Genomic DNA, 17785 nt, shown 5'->3' with positions numbered 1-17785 from the left:
TAAACCTACCTGATTTACAGCAGCTGGTGCAGTAAAAAAGGGGGTGTGGCCTCCTTGCATCCGACTCTGAAACCTCCGACTGAAGGCCCTGGAAGCGCATTGCTCTGCACAGTGCTTGCCCGGCCTGAGTCGGAAGGTCAGGCGAGAAAGGATCGGAAAGAATTTAAGGTAAAAAAATAGAAGCAGAGTGGCAATCCAACATTCAGCGGGAGTTCAGGCCCTAAGTGTTTATTGATAACACATAACTATGTACATATACACAAGGTATAGTCCCAGCTCAGAGCGAGCTCCATGCTGGCTTCTGCATAGGTCTCTGTCCAATCTACAGCTCTCTCCAGACTCTAATTATGGGACCCTTTACATCACACTGTGGGCAGTACTGTTCCCAGTCCCACATTAACCCTTGCTTTGCCTGATACCCTTATACTACGCTAGATTGCCTAAAAATACTATCAGCCACGGCCTAATGGGATCACTCTCATCACTAATGGAATGCTGTATCGTCTGAGGCACCGTCGCAGCAGATGTTAAATCACGGCCTCATCTCCCATCTCAGGTCGATGTAAAAGATCCCATGGCACTATTTTGAAGATTAGGCAAGTTACCACTGTTGTCATGGCCAAAATCTATGTCTCAATCAACATTACAAAAACAGATTATATGGTTATTATCACCATTGTTGTTTGAGGGAACCTGCTATGCATTTCCTACATTACAAACCTCCTTTAATTCAAATGACACAAATCTTTGGTTTCAAAGGGTCTTTGGTTGCAGTCTTTGATGCAGAGAATTGAATGTTCCCACTATACTCCTCATCTCATCCAAGTCTTGGCCTTTTTAAAATTGTTCTTGGAATGTGAGTGTTGATAGCAAGGTCAGCATTTATTATCTATTCCTAATTACTATTATGAAGGTAGTATTGAGCTGTCTTCTTGGACTGCTGGTTATATTCTCTTCTTGGAAGCAGCCATTGCCTGACACTAGTGTGGCACGAATGTTACTTGTTACCCTAAGGCTGAAAGTTGTTCAGTTTTGTTGCATGCTGGCACGAACTGCTTCAGTATCTGAGTTTTGAATAGTGCTGAACATTGTGCAATCTTATGATGGACAATAGATCATTGATAAAGCAGCTGAAGATGGGCCTAGAACACTACCCTGAGGAACTCTTGCAGCGATGAACTGGGTCTGAGGTGATTGACCTCCAACAATCACAACCATCTTTCTTTGTGCTAGGTATGACTCCAACCAGTGGAGAATTTTCCCCTGAGTCCCACTGCTTTCAGCTTTGATAGATATCTTGATGCCACACTTGTTCAAATGCTGCCTTGATGTCAGTGGCAGTCACTCTCACCTCACCTTTTGAGTTAGGCCATGTTAGGGGGAAATTAAAAATGCTAAAAGAGAATACAGTAAGAATTTACTGAAAAACCCCTAAAGTCTCCAGGCAGACATGGCTGCTAAACATATTATGAGTTGAAGATTACCAGATGAACATTGCACAGCCTTGAGAATCAGACTGGAGACAAAAGTATGATATAAATTAGATTAATTGTACTCCTCTTTCTGATAGGGAAGGGGCAAATGGTTTTAGCTTAGATATGGGGAGATGAACAATGGACAAAGAGGGGGCTTTGATGAAGTACAAACAGTCTTGAGTTGTAAGAACCAAGGTCTTTGTGTACATGTTTTAATTTTTATTGGATAATATAATTATGTATACATCCTTTAGAATACTTGGTTAGTAAAATCACATGTTTATGTACTCAATAGGATAGAGTTAGTATGGAACCAGCGTGTCGGTTACCGATTAGATGTATTCAAATGCACTCAAATGTGTTATGATAAAGTACAAAAGTAATGAAATGTATTCAATCAGGGAGCTGGGTCTTCATTCTTAGGAATGATTGCAGCTCCCTTGCATATGCTTGCATAAAACCACTTAAAAGGAAGCCTGAATCTCGTGTGGTCGTTGCGGGATCGGAGAGTGTAACATCTCCTCTTCAGACCAGAAGACCATAAGACATAGGAGCAGAAGTAGGCCATTCAGTCCATGGCTGATCTGATAATCCTCAACTCCACTTTCCTACCTTTTCCCCATAACTCTTGGTTCCCTTACTGATCAAAAATCTGTCTATCTCAGCCTTGAATACTTGACAACCCAGCCTCTACAGCCCTCTGTGGTAAAGAATTCCACAGATTGACTGCCCTTTGAGAAAAGAAATCCCTCCTCATCTCTGTCTTAAATGGGTGACCCCTTACTCTGAGATTATGCCCTCTGGTCCTAGGCTCTCCCACAAGAGAAAACAGCCTCTCAGCATCCACACTGTCAAGCACCCTAAGAATCTTATATGTTTCAATAAGGTCGCCTCTCATTCTTCTAAACTCCAATGAGCACAGGCCCAAACTACTCAACCTCTCATAAGAAAATCCCTCCATACACGGGATCAACCTATTGAACCTTCTCTGGACTGTCTCCAATGCCAGTATATCTTTCCTTAGATAAGAGGGCCAAAACTGTTCACAGTATTCTAGGTGTGGTCTAACTAATGCCTTGTATTAGAGAAGACTTCCCGATTTTTATACTCCATTCCCTTTGAAATAAAGGCCAACATTCCATTTGCCTTCCCTATTATCTGCTGAACCTCTATGCTAGCTTTTTGTGATTCATGCAGGAGGACCCCCAAATCCCTCTGTGCTGCAGCTTTCTGCAGTCTTTCTCCATTTAAATAATATCCAGCTCCTCTATTCTTCCTACCAAAGTGCATAATCTCACATTTTCCCACATTATATTCCATCTGCCAAGTTTTTGCCCACTCATTTAACCTGTATATATCCCTCTGTAGACTCTTTGTGTCATCCTCAGTACTTGCCTTCCCACCTATTTTTATGTCATCCGCAAACTTGGCGATAGTACATTCACTTACATTATCCAAGTCATTAATATATATTGTAAATAATTGTGGCCCCAGCACTGATCCCTGTGGTACTCCACTAGTTACAGGTTGCCAACCTGAAAATGCCCCTTTATCCCAACTCTCTGTCTTCTGTTAGTTAGCCAATTCTCTATCCATGCTAATATACTACTCCCAACATCATGGGCTCTTATCATATTAATTAGTCTTATGTGCTGTATCTTATCGGACACCTTTTAGAAATCCAAATATATTACATCTATTCGTTAACCTTTATCTATCCTGCTTGTTACCTCCTCGCAGAATTCGAATAAATTTGTCAGGCATGATTTCCCCTTCATGAAGCCATGCTGACTCTGCTTGATTAGATTATGCATTTCTAAATGCTCTGCTATTACATCCTTTATAATAGACTTTAACATTTTCCCAATGACGGGTGTTAAGCTAACTGGCTTATAGTTACCTGTTTTTTGTTTCCCTCCCTTTTTGAATAAAAGTGTTACATTGGCAATTTTCCTATCCTCTGGGACTTTTCCAGAACCTAAGGATTCTTGGGAGATTACTGCCAGTGCATCCACTATCTCTGTAGCTACGTCCTTTAACATCCTAGGATGTAACCCATCAGGTCCAGGGGACTAATCGGCCTTTAGCCCCATTAATTTCCCTAGTACTTTTTCTCTAGTGATAGTTATTGTATTTATTTCCTCCCCCCCTTTTGCCCCTTGATGATTTAGTATTTTAGAAATGCTATTAGTGTCTGATAGAAGACTGAAGGAAAGTATTTATTCAACTCCTCTGCCATTTCCTGGTTCCCCATTATTATTTCCCCAGCCTCATTCTCTAAGGTTTACTTTGGCCTCTCCCTTTTTATATATTTAAAGAAGCTCTTACTGTCTGTTTTTAGATTACTTGCTAGTTTACCCTCAAAGTTTATTTTCTCCCTCTTCATTTTTTTTTGACCATCTCTTGTTGGTTTTTAAAACTTTCCCAATCTTCTGGTTTACCACTAATCTTTGCCACATTGTATGTTTTTTCTTTCAATTTGATACTATCCTTAACTTCCTTGGTTAACCATGGTTGGTTTATCCCCTCTCTAGAATCCTTCTTCCTCAGCTCAGTGCAGCTCTTTTATTCATGTTTGGACTATATTGAGGTCAAGACCTGGTGGAGCCCAAACTGAGCGTCAGTGAGTAGGTCATTGTTGAGTAAATGCCTCTTGATACCACTGTCAACAATATCTTCCAGCTGATGATCAAGAGTAGACTGATGGGCAGTTATTGGTCATTTGGATTTGTCCTGCTTTTGTAAGAGGACATACCTCATAATGTTTCCACATTGCCAGGTAGATGCCAGTACTGGAACAGATTGACTAGGGACATGGCTAGTTCTGATGCTCAAGCCTTAAGTGTTGATGTCAGGATGTTGTCAGGCCCCATAGCCTTTGCAGTATTCAGTGTCTTAAGCTGTTTTTTGATTTCACCTGGAGTGAATCAAAATGGCTGAAGACTGGCATCTGTGATGCAGGAAGCTAAGATGAATCATTTACTTGGCACTTCTGGCTGAAGATGGATGCAAATGTTTCAGCCTTGACTTTTGCATTAAAGTGCTGGGTTCCTCCATCATTGAGCATGAGGATATTTGTGATTAGTTGTTTAACTGTCCACCACAACAGATGTGATAGGACTACAGAACTTCGGCCTGATCCTTTGCTTGTGGGATAGTTTAGCTGTCTATTGCATGCTGCGTCTATGGTTTCATTTAAAAAGAGCGCAGAGAGCAGGGAGACTTCATTTTAAAAAGAGCAGTGGCAGCCAGTCTGTGAACTGGCCACGTTCTGAAAAAAAAGCAAAGCATGATGTCGCAAGTGATTAGTTGATGAATATTTTTCTAATTTACCTTATAAAACTCAGATAATTTATTAGTATTTAAAAGGTTTATTAGTAGTAGTAATAAGGTTTAATAGCAGTAATAAAGCTTATTAGTAATAGTAGCATTTATTATTTATAAACTAATTTAGAAAAATCAATTAACTAACACACAATAAGGACAGCAGGTGATGTATGGCAACTGCAGTATGTGGGAGCTGCTGGATGCCAGCATGATCCACAGCAAACATGTCTGCAGTAAGTGTCTGCAGCTTGAGGACCTTTGGCTCAGAGTTAATGAGCTTGACTCTGACCTTCGAACGCTGTGATGCATCAGGGAGGTGGAAAATTATCTGGATACTTTGTTCCAGAAGGCAGTCACACCCCTTAGGCCTAGGTCTTCTGATCTGGTCAATGGTCAAGAACCATGATTGCGAGTGAGGAGACATAGATAGGACTAGGAACGAGGTTTTGCTGAGGCAGTATGAGCAGCTAGGGGCTAAATTAAAAAGCAGAGCCTCAAAGGTAACAATCTTTGGATCAAGAAGGTAGAAGTGGAGGAGCCTCAGCTCTTGCAACTGTTCAACAGGTTCATGGTTCTTGCAGCTTGTATGAATGAGAATATGAGCTGAAAGGTGGATGAGTGAACTGGCCATGGCACCATGGTACAGGAAGCCATTCAAGTGGAGAGAGTAAATAGGAACGTTGTGGTAGTACAGTATAGTCAGGGGGATAGACACAGTGACCTGTGGCCGAGAACGAGAATCCGGAAGGCTGGGCTGCCTACCCAGTGGCAGGGTTCGGGAATCTGCTCAGGGCTGGAGAGGAACTTGCACTAGGAGGGCGGGGATCCAGTTGCTGTGGTCCACGTAGGTACCAATGACAAGTCTAGGAAGGAGGTTCTGCTTAGGAAGTATGAGCAGCTATGGGCTAAATTAAAAAAACAGAAGCTCAAAGGTCATAATCTCTGGATTATTACCTGAACCACAAGCTAATTGGTGTAGGGCTAATAAGTCTGGAGAGACGAATGCATAGCGCAAAGACTCATTTGGGAGAAATGGGTTTCAATTCATGGGGCACTGGCACTAGTACTGGGGAAGGTGGGAGCTGAACTGTTGGGACGATCTTCACCTGAACTGTGTTCTGGTCAATTGTATAACTAGGATAGTAGAGAGGGCTTTAAAATAAATAGTGGGGGAAAGGGATCATGTGAGGGGAGATATGGTAAAGTAGCAATTTGAGAAATGATCAGCAGATTGCGGCAGGAAGGCCATACAAACTGCAGAATGCATCAGCAGATAAGGCCAGAGATTGCAAAAATGGTAAAAAGACCAAGTTAAAGGCTCTGTATCTGAAAGCACACAGCATTCGAAACAAAATGGATGAATTATTAGCACAGATCGAAATAAATATGTATGACCTGATAGCAATCACAGAGACATGGTTGCAGGGTGACCAAGGCTGGGACCTGAATATTGGAAGGTATTCGACATTTTGAAAGGATAGGAAGCTAGGAAAAGGTGGTGGGGTAGCTCTGTACATTAGTACAGTAGTGAGAGATGACCTTAGCTCGCAAGACCAAGATGTAGAATCAGTTTGGGTAGTAGAAAAGAACAAAGAAAAGTACAGCACAGGAACAGGCCCTTCGGCTCTCCAAGCCTGCGCCGATCATATTGCCTGTCAAACTAAAACATTTTGCACTTCCTGGGTCCATATCCCTCTATTCCCATCCTTTTCATGTATTTGTCAAGCTGCCTCTTAAACACCACTATTGTACCTGCTTCCACCACCTCCTCTGGCAGCGAATTCCAGACACTCACTACCCTCTGCGTAAAAAACTTGCCCCACACATCTCCTCTAAAGTTTTCTCCTCTCACCTTAAATCTATGTCCCCTAGTAATTGACTCTTCCACCCCGGGAAAAAAACTTCTGGCTATCTACTCTGTCCATGCCACTCATAATTTTGTAAACTTCTATCAAGTCGCCCCTCAATCTCCGACGCTTTTGTGAGAACAATCCGAGTTTCTCCAACCTCTCCTCATAGCTAATAACCTCCAGACCAGGCAGCATCCTGGTAAACCTCCTCTGCACCCTCTCCAACACTTCCATATCCTTCTGGTAATGTGGTGACCAGAATTGCACACAATATTCCAAGTGTGGCCTAACCAAGGTTCTATACAGCTGCAGCATGACTTCCCAGCTTTTATAGTCAATACCCATGCCGATGAAGGCAAGCATGCCATATGCCTCCCTGACTACCTTATCCACCTGCATTGCCACTTTCAGTGACCTGTGGACCTGTACACCCAGATCCCTCTGCCCATCAATGCACTTAAGGGTTCTGCCATTTACTGTATAATTCCTACCTGTATTAGACCTTCCAAAATGTATTACCTCGTATTTGTCCGGATTAAACTCCATCTGCCATTTCTCCGCCCAAGTCTCCAACCGATCCTGTTTTATGCTAGACAATCCTCTTCACTATCTGCAACTCCTCCAACCTTAGTGTCGTCTGCAAACTTACTAATTAGCCCAGTTACATTTTCCTCCAAATCATTTACGTATACTACAAACAGCAAAGGTACCAGCACTGATCCCTGTGGAACACCAGTAGTCACAGCTCTCTGTGATGAACAATGTATAAATTTTAATTATATATGTATTTTTGTGTTAAGGTAGAGTGGTCCCAGTTTCACTTAGGTTTTTTATGAGCTTTGGTGCCTCTGGGTGGACCTATGGCTGAAAGGTCAGTCTTTTGGGTTTGTTTATCTATATATACATTTTTAATGAGGTCTTCAACCTCTGAAATTAAAGAGATGGGTTAAAAAGGGGTTAGCAGTTTAGTAATTTGGAAAAAAAAAACAAGCTGAGAAAACTGGGCTGTTGCCCAGCAGCAACTGGTCGAGTGACAAGTGGTCAACTGACAGAGAAAGACAGGGAGCATTCAGTGGGTGTCAGAGTGTGATGACAGGTATTTTTAGCCCTGAGAGACTGAGTTTAGGGAACTCGTGTTTGCTCTGCAGTTGAAGCAATAGTGAGTGTTGTTTTGGGGAAGAGATACTAGTTGGGTGAGAAGCATCAAGTGAATGCTCAAGAATTCATGGGGGGAAAATAGCTTGCACATGTGCCAGTACCAAGCAAGGAGCCTTTGTGTCAAGTTAGTAGTTCATATGCCCGTAAAGATATTGCTGGGTAAAGGAATATTGGGAAATTGAATCATCATCTTGTTTCTGTATTGAGATCTTTCCAACCTATTTGGTATAATTTAGTTCATTTTTGTTTTAATATTTAATTCTGTGTTAAAGGCTCATCAGCAGACCCGTGAATTTGTTCGGTAACTTTCCTCCACGGTTTCTAAAAAAAAGTTAGGATCTATCAAGCCAGGTTTCACTCTAGAATCTGACTTATCCAGTATTAACATTGGCTGGGATCGTAAGAGGTCACTTGTGGGAGTGGTTTATAGGCCCCCTAGCAGTGGGACAGAGTATACAGGAAGAAATGGGGCATGTAAGGAAGGTACCGCAGTAATCTTGGGTGACTTTAATCTACATGTAGACTGGGCAAACCAAATTGGTATGCCTGGAAAATGAGTTCCTAAGAGTGTATTCAGGGCAACTTCTTGGAGCAGTACATTCTAGACACAACCAGGGAACAGGTTATTCTAGACCTGGTAATGTGCAATGAGACAGGATTAATCAATAACCTTATAGTAAAGGAGCCTCTAAGTGACAGCGATCATAACATAATAGAATTTCACTTTTAGATTGAAGGTGAGAAGCGTATGTCAAAGACTAGTGTTTTAAACCTAAATAAAGGTAATTATAAGGACATGAAGACAGAGTTGGCTAAAGTAAAATAGGAAAATAGATTTAAAGGTAGGACAGTAGAGATGCAGTGGCAGACTTTTAAGGGGATATCTAATAGCTCTCAGGAAAACTTTATCCCAGTGAGAAAAAAAGATTGAGAATGGTGAATCATCCGTGGCTAAATAAGGAGGTTAAGGAACCCTTGCCCCCCCTAACTTCTAGTTTAAAGCTTTATCCACATCCTTAGTAATAATATTCACTAGGATACTGATCCCAGCCTGAGATAAGTGGAGGCCACACCAATGGAACAGTGGCCTCTTTCCCGAGTACTGGTGCCAGCGTCCCATGAATCAAAACCCCTTTTTCCCACACTGCTCTTTGAACCACACATTATTACCCTTGAGGTTCTTATTTAGAATTCTTCAAACTCCTCCTCAGAATCACATTCTTAGTTCTACATTATTCATTCCTACATGGACCACAACAGCCAGATCCTCCTGCTCCAACTCCAAGTTCTTCTCGAACCACAAGATGTCTTTGACCCTGGCACCAGGTTTACATTGTGCCCTGGTCAACATTCCTCCCTCAAGCAGACTAAGTGTTCCATCATCTTGCACTGGGATCATTCTATGCACATAAGATGTAGCTGTGATATGTCCTGCAAAAACCCAACTCTCATTTAGAGATAAATCACAGTATACTTACAGTGCAGGAGGCCATTCGGCCCTTTGAGTCTGCACTGGCTCTCTGAAAGAGCATTCCACCTAGTCCCACTCCCCTGCCTTATCCCTGTAACCTTGCACATTCTCTCTTTTCAGGTAGCAATCTAATTCCCTTTTGAATAACTTGATCGAACCTGCCTCCACCACCCTTTCAGGGAGTTTGTTCCAGGTTCCAACCACCCTCTGGGTGAAAAAATGTTTCCTCACATCACACTTACTCCTTTTGCCAATTATTTTGAGTCTGCGCCTTCTAGTTCTTGGTATTCTCTTGAGTGGGAACAGTTTGTCATTATTTACCCTGTCCATACCCCTCAGGATCTTGAATACCTCTATCAAGTCTCCTCTCAGCCTTCTTTTCTCCAAGGAAAATAGTCCCAACCTCTCCAATCTATCCTCATAGCTACAGTTCTTCATCTCAGGAATCATTCTTGTGAATCTCTGTACTCTTTCCAATGCTTTCACATTCTTCCTCAAGTATGGCAACCAGAACTGGATGCAATACTCCAGATGAGGCCTAACTGGTGTCTTATACAAGTTCAACATGACCTCCTTACTCTTGTACTCAATGCCTCTATTAATAAAAGCCTAAGATACTATATGCTTTATTAACTGCTTTCTCAACATGCCCTGCCATCTTCAATGACCTATGTATGTATATACCAAGGTCTCTCTGTTCCTGCATCTCCTTTAGGGGCTCTCCCTTTATTTTATACTGTCTCACCATATCTTTCCTGCCAAAATAAATCACCTCACACTTCTCTGCATTGAACTTCATCTGCCATTTGTCTGCCCAATCTGCAAAGATGTCTATGTCCTTTTGAAGTTCAAGACTATCCCCGAAACAGTTGACAACATTTCCAATCTTCGTATCATCTGCAAATTTTGAAATCATGCCTTGCACACCACATTCTAGGTCATTTATATCAGAAAGAGCAAGGGTCCCAACACTAACCCCTGAGGAACTCCACTACAAACCTTCCTCCAATCTAAAAAACAACCATTTATCATTATTCTCTTTCCTGTCATTGAGCCAATTTCTTATCCAAGTTCCTACTTTCTCTTTTATTCCACGACCAAGAATTTTGCTCACAAGTCTGTTGTGGCGCTGAATCAAATGCCTTTTGAAAATCCATATACACATCAACAGCATTTCCTTTACCAACCTTCTCTCTTACCTCCTCAAAAAGCTCCAGCAAGTTAGTTAAACATCATTTTCCCTTGATGAATCCATGCTGGCTTTCTTTAATTATCCTGCACTTGTCTAAGTGACTATTGATTTTATCCCATGCTATAGTTTCCAGAAGTTCTCCTACCACTGAGGTCAAACTGACTGGCCTGTAGTTGCTGGCTTTATCCTTGCACCCCTTTTTGAACAGGAGTGTAACATTTGCAGTTCTCCAGTCCTCTGGCACCTCCCCTGTGTCTAATGAAGACTGGAAAACTAGGCAGTCAAGTTCAAGCAAGAGACAGAAATAAATACAACTCAAGCTTTCCCTTTTATTAAAAATACATTCTACTATAAATATTTTTGAGGTATAAACCATACAAAGAGAGAATTCCACAAGATACATAACTGCATAATAGCTTTAGAATGATTCAAGGTGTTTCACTGCTTTAGCATTCACCTCAATTTTTCTTCCACTGTTCTCCTCCCGTATCCTGGAGTTGCTGACTGTTGCTGGCAGGTACTTGCACATCACCTGCGTCATCAATGACATTCAAGTCCAGGCACTAAGTTACAAGGCTGCTTGACCACAGAGAGCACAGCTCAGCTTGATCCCGCCCGTGGCTAACATGCGCTAAGCAGGGAGTGATCAGGAGTGACTGAGATTTTCCCTCTCCCTGCTCCCAAGATTGACTGCAATTACCCAATCTGCTGACTTCGACCCAACTGAGAATCAGGCCTGGAACCTTGTACCAGGACTTGTGATCCACATGTAGTGGTTTGGACACCCCTATATTACAATACATTAAATATTCATCTGAACAATAAAATAAATTAAGTCCTTCACCCCTCCCCAGAACCCTAGTCCTTTCTCCACTTCAAGTGGAAACACCATAGCTGTACAGTACTGACCTACAGAAAACAAATACTTGACAGGAGCTGGCAACTTATAACCTCAACAGTGCGACACTCCCAAGATCTCCCAAGATAAATGTTTAAATGTGTACGTTTACATATATTAGCGTTTAGGCACAAAAATTAAGACAAAATGACAAGCAGATTGCCAAATACATGCATCTCTTTAGAAAAATAAATATTACAATAGCCTCCATTACAGCACTATAATTATAACCTACTTTGCATTTCATTGTTGTCTATATTTAGGAATTAAAATCTGAGAACAAGAGCAGTTGTAATCTCTCCATTTAAAGCAACAGCTGAGTGCCGTTGAATCCTGGGCCATACTTTATAAACATCTCACAACAGCAGGTAGTTCAGTCAGTTCCACTCGCACATCCACATGACCCAGAAAGAACAACAGTGCAAAGATTCACTGTGGGATGGACTGGGGTGAGTGGGATCCTAAAGAGACATAATCTTTCCCAATGAATTGCAAGAGCCCACGCTCAAAATAGAAATCAGTGCCATATTTGGGCTGTCAAAGGGATTTGATAACTTAAAAGGAGTCAATCAGTTATCATTGCGAGGGAGTTTTGTGTCTGACGTCTTTATTCAGGTGTTGCTGATGTCCTGTACACTTTGTGGTTTCCCAAGATATTACAGAACAGCTCGTACCAGAAGAAACTGAATCCAGTGGAGAAGGCTGCTTTCAGCATGCTGGGCGACAGGCCCTTGAAGAATCCTCTCAGGCCCTCACTCCGAGCCACTTGATAGGCACAGTCCCGGAACCCATTGTAAGTTCGGACCTGGAATGCAAAAACCAAAAGGGGGTTAGCAGCTGCTACTTCGCACCCAGCCTCAACCTAACACCATGGCCCCCAACCTAGCACTTTGCCCCAGTTCAGCCCTAGTGCTGCTTAATTACAAACCAAGTGTATTTGTTTAGTTTTCTCTTGCTCTGTTTTAAGTTCGGTTCCGTGGACACTCTTCATTCACTGGAGCCAATCTCCAAATGCGCACTGAGACAATGAGCGTCCAGAGACAATGCGACCAAGGGGAGCTCCACAACCAGATCCTGCCCTCACCTGTCAACTACACTAGTCCACTGTACAGCAAAGATCATCACGCAGCTGGATTTTTCCTCTTCCCTCCCATTCAAGATGTTCAGGCCCAATGAAGGGTCCAGACTGATGACTGAGCAGCATTGGCAATCTTTACACAGATAGAGTCAAACCTGGATTTCAGCATGTTTTACTCAAGTGTATGGGGATCTGCTCCATACATTACCCTTCTACTCATTTATTAATAGGTCCCCAATGACACAGGTAGAGTGGAATTCTCCCACTATCCGTGCCAGCCACATAGGCTTGTCCTAACCATTAGTTTCTCTGTATTTTCATAAATTGGAATTTGTGTGTAAATCAATGAAATTAAACACTCCAAAGGTTTTTATATGCACTCTGTGGCGAGGGGAAGCAGGGAACAGGTAGGGGAAAGAGGAACAGGATATAGCATGCAACAGTGTTGACCACACCATCCTCCTCCAATGCTTCTCCACCATCATTCAGTTGGTGGACTGTCCTTACCTGGTTCCATTCTTATCTTTCCAGTTGTAACCAGAAAATGTCTCACAATGGCTTCTCCTTCTGCTTTCGCAACATTGCCTCTGGATTCCCCGAAGGATTATCTTTGATCCCCTATTTCTCCTATAAATGCCGCCCTTCAACAACATTAGCCAAAAGCTCATCAGTTTCCACATGCGTTTTGATGACATCTATCTAAACTCCTCTCGACTTTTCGCACTGCTTGTTCACTATCCCATTGTCACGAATGTGTGGTTATAATATTATAGATTTTAAGGACAACTGTTTTAAAGATACATTTTTGCTTTCAAGCCTTTAAATTGAATTCAAAAAGTAGGGAGGCTATGCTTCAATTATACAGGGCACTGGTGAGACCACATCTGGAGTACTGTGTACAATACTGGTCTCCTTATTTAAGGAAGAATGTAAATGTGTTAGCAGTTCAGAGAAGGTTTACTAGACTAATATCACGAATGGGTGGGTTGTCTTATGAGGAAAGGTTGGACAGGTTAGGCTAGTCTCCACTGGAGTTTATAAGAGTAAGAGGCGCTGAAACCTTTAAGGTCCTGAGGGGTCTTGACAGGGTGGATGTGGCGAGGATATTTCCTCTTGTGGGAGAAGCTAGAACTAGGGGTCACTGTTTAAAAATAAGGGGTCACTCATTTAAGACGGAGATGGGGAGAAATTTTTTCTCTCAGAGGGTAGTGAGCCTTTGGAACTCTTAACTCTCTTCCTCAAAAGGCAGTAGAAGCAGAGTCCTTGAATATGTGTAAGACAGAGCTAGATAGATTCTTGATTAACAAGGGGGTGAAAGGTTATCGGGGGGGTAGGCAGAAATGTGGGGTTGAGGTTACAATCAGATCAACCATGACCTTATTGAATGGCGGAGCAGGCTCGAGGGGCCGAGTGGCCTACTCCTGCTCATAATTCTTGTTTTCAAAATGGAGATATGGGCATCTTGACACCTTTGTGTGGTTGTTCATATCTTGTGATTCAGACTATTATCTCTAAAACTGATCAGACTCTTCCAAGGTTGCCCATTAAATCTTCTAAAGGTGTGAAGATGTCTTAGCCTCTGAGAAAACAGGAGACAGGAAGAGACTTCAAAGGATCTCAACATAATTAATTTGTTTGCCTGATGATACAATGACTCATTTTACTGCCATTTTGTTTTGTTTCTGATAAAGACAGGCTGCCAAGGGCATTTTGTGCAGAGCCCCGCAGGACTCTGCTTCCACTGCCTTTTGAGGGAGAGAGTTGAGAGTTCCAAAGAAAAAAATTCTCCTCATCTCTGTCTTAGATGGTGACCCCTTATTTTTAAACAGTGACCCCTAGTTTTAGAGACCTCATCAGAGAGGGTTTTTGGCCAAGGGAGAACAAAGAGGAAGTTATCCAGAAATCAACAGTTGTTTTGCTGAAAAGAATCCAAGCAATTTTCATGTGCCATAACAACAGAACTAGTGAGGAACAAGAAACCGCTCTCTCCCAAAACCTGCTGAATCCACATGAAAATGCAAACACCAACTAATTGACTACAGAAGCTATCACAGCTGTTGAACACAACTCTTCACTCCAGACAACCAATACTAACTGAAAGCTATGGGCCTGAAACAACACCTTAAAGGGCTGAACTAAATTTCATCTTTATAAGTACCTTTTATCCTTGCCTGCACTCAATCTCTATGTATTCAGTTAACAACTTTGTTAATTTTACTTAAGTAACTTACAGCAGTAATTTTGTAATAAATGAACCTTGACCTTATTTAAGACTGAAAGCTTTGTTGGTTATTTTTAAATTAAATCATTCACAAAAAAGGGGACTGCATACACACACAAATTCTTAGTTCATGGACCACTTTGAGGAAATGCCTTTTACATAGTTTTAATACCAATACTGGATGAGAACTTCCTGCCAATTAACTACTGAGGCTTTGTCTCCCACCACAAAAATCTGTTTCCTTTTATGGCTATGGTAATACAGGACAATTTGGAAACACGCTAACCAACCAACATACCCAACTAACCAATCCGCATCTAGAAGAGCTCTTTGAGCCCCTTCACAAACTGTATTTTGTATTTAATCCCCTTAAAAAGTCCCTCAATTGAACTCTCAAGAAAGAAGACAGAAGATACGCATCCGAGAGGAAGAATTCTGGTGATCCAAGCAGGAAGATCTAAGTTTAAGCTGCCTACACTCATCTCAGACTGACCGCCTGAAGGGGTAACTGTATGAGCTAGTTAAAACTGTTTTGTTTTACATTCTCAACAAAGGTGTTGGATTGTGAGTTTGTGTCAATCATAATTCTCAGTTTCAGAATTTAAAAGAGAGGAAAAATCACCTACATTCTGCTGCACATATCCCAAAGTTCCATTCACCCGCCTTGCTTTTACTCTCTGAGCTACATTGGCCCCCAGTCCAGCAATGCCTCAATTTTAAAATGCTACTTTGCGTTGAAATCCCTCCATGGCTCCTGCCTCACTCTCTCTCTAACCTTCCTCAGCTCTACAACCCTCGTGCTTTCCTCCAATATTTTGTTGCACAAGCCCCATTCCTTTCACTCCACGATCAGTAGCCCTGCCTTCAGCTCTCCAAGTCCCAAGCTCTTGAATTCCCTTCCTGGACCTCTCCATCTTTCTACATGATTAGAAGCTCCTTAAAACCTGTTTCTGACTTGGCTTTTGGACACTTATCCAAGTGCATCATGTGCCTTGGTGTCAAATCCTGTTCAATAACATTTCTATGGAAAGAAATGCAAATTGTTATTGGATTCTACTGAGCAGTAAGACCTAGGATGGGAAGAAAGAGAGAAGCAGTAGAGGTTCCATTCACAGACTAGATAGCAGGGAAGAACAGTATATGGGGGTGGATTCCATTGAGCAGTCTTTGCTGCCACACGCTGGACAAATTTTATGGCTTACTGACATTTTTTAAAAATTCAGGTGCACTGGTTCAGTCCAACTGCTTCATGGCTTTTCATGTCATCTGAATTCCTTGAAGTAATGTCGTGTCAAAACATTGCCCTTGTGGCAACAGACTGCAGTATATGCAAGCCACAGAGAATCGTGTGACATTGATGCAGCTGGTTGAAGAATCATCACAGTCACCCTTGAAAAACATTTATTCTTCGGAGGTGGGGATCCTTGGCAAGCCATTTAATGCCCAGCTCTAGTTGCAAGAAGTTGGTGATGGGCCTCGATTTTGATGGTAATTGAGTGGTTTGTTAGACAACTTCAGAAAACCACTGGCTAAAGTTTCCTTCCCTAAAGGATATTACTGAATTATTTGGGTTTTTACATCAATCTGACAGCTATTACTGACAATGAGATTTTTTTTTTTACACAAAATTCAAATTCTCCATCTATCATGGCAGGATTCGAACTCCTGTTCTTAGGATTATTTTAGTCCAGTAACAGAAGCACTTCTGATCTGAAAAACTATTTCATGATTATACATGGACAAAAGAATGATTATTGCAGAAAAAGACATGCTGTCAAAGCTTCTCATCTTGCACTCATCAACAGATGCAATAATCCCAAGGGAACGACAATTTATGGCAAGTTGGCTCTGGTCGAGGCATTTCCATGGCAAATGCACCAGATGCAATAATATAAAAGCAAAATGCTGCGGATGCTGGAAATCTAGAACAAAAACAAAACTACCTGGAAAAATTCAGCAGGTCTGACAGCATCTGCAGAGAGGGATACAGTTGACATTTCAAGTCCATATGACCCTTCATCAGAACTAAGACATATAGAAATGAGATGAAATATAAGATGGTAGAAGGGGGTGGGACAGGAGAGCTTGATAGGGGGCCAGTGATAGGTGGAGGCCAAGAAGAGACTGCCAAAGGTGTCATAGACAAAAGGACAAAGGGGTGTTGTTATATTCCTTTTGCCTGCAGACTGGTCCGTGCATACCTGCCAACTAATTATCACCCCTTTTCTCATGCAGTATAAATTGTTGCTCCTTTTGAAATTTGCTATTTTTGCATCTATCCTGATGAGTGCAAACCAAGAAGCTTTGACAGGATGTCTCTGTTTTTCAGTATTACTCAAGTTCTGCACTGTCAAGTAAATAAAAGAATGATTCAGTAGAGCATGGTGTGTTATTATGTACTGAAAGGCAAAAGATCTCAGCATTATTCCTGATATTGTGTATATCTATGAAAATATACTATGAAAATATCCCCCAACCAGTATGTATGTGAGCAGACATGGTACAAATATGTAATATCCTCACAGATCACTGGGATTGGACATATTATAATAGTGCCTGCCTTGGGTCCTGGTGACTAATACTTTGAAAACAAATTCCTGTGCACACTGAATAGAAAAGCTACAAGACTATGTAGGATATACACCTTGGGACAAACACATTTCCCACCTCTCCAAAACCAAGATGGGAAGAGCTTGTGATCAAACACTGCGTTCGTCAAAACCTGCCGGCTTTCAAGATTCCAGTCAAGATGTTCACACATACAATGGAGCCAAAGCACCAGGGGTGCGTATGGGTCTGCAAAGCCCTCACCTGTCCAAAGGCAGTACGTGCCTGCTCAAATCCTTCCACCTGCAGTCTCTTCTTGAGGAGGTCGAAGGGGTATGTCAGTGTCTTACTGATGACCCCTGCACAGCTGCCACACACCAGATTCTCTATATTACCTGGAAAAAAAGAATAAGTTAAGAACCTGGCTCAATGGAGGCACTCTCACCTCTTCAGTTGGAGATTTGAGTCAGGTCAACACTCTCAATGCAGTAACAGAGTGCCATCTTTCAGGTCTGATGCTAAACCTAGGCTAAACCTGCCATCGCAGGTGGACGTAAGATGATTGCAT

General features: G+C 41.9%; 1 protein-coding gene across 1 annotated transcript in view; it reads right to left on the bottom strand.

Moving 5' to 3' along the window:
• Nucleotides 1–10779: 10779 nt before the first annotated feature.
• The window catches only part of slc25a19 (solute carrier family 25 member 19), a 28732-nt gene continuing 21726 nt past the window's right edge, over nt 10780–17785 (bottom strand). Inside the window, exons 5-6 of the mRNA XM_078570857.1 lie at nt 17482–17612; nt 10780–12176 (exon numbers count right to left, since the gene is read on the bottom strand). Coding sequence (XP_078426983.1) covers nt 11979–12176; nt 17482–17612 — 329 coding nt within the window. The 3' untranslated portion in view covers nt 10780–11978. The remainder of the gene's footprint in view (nt 12177–17481; nt 17613–17785) is intronic.

This window comes from Cetorhinus maximus, chromosome 24, assembly GCF_964194155.1.
Source record: "Cetorhinus maximus chromosome 24, sCetMax3.hap1.1, whole genome shotgun sequence".
Classification (NCBI taxonomy): domain Eukaryota; kingdom Metazoa; phylum Chordata; class Chondrichthyes; order Lamniformes; family Cetorhinidae; genus Cetorhinus; species Cetorhinus maximus.
The sequence above is the reverse complement of the archived record's forward strand: the minus strand, read 5'-3'. Positions and strand labels throughout refer to the sequence as shown.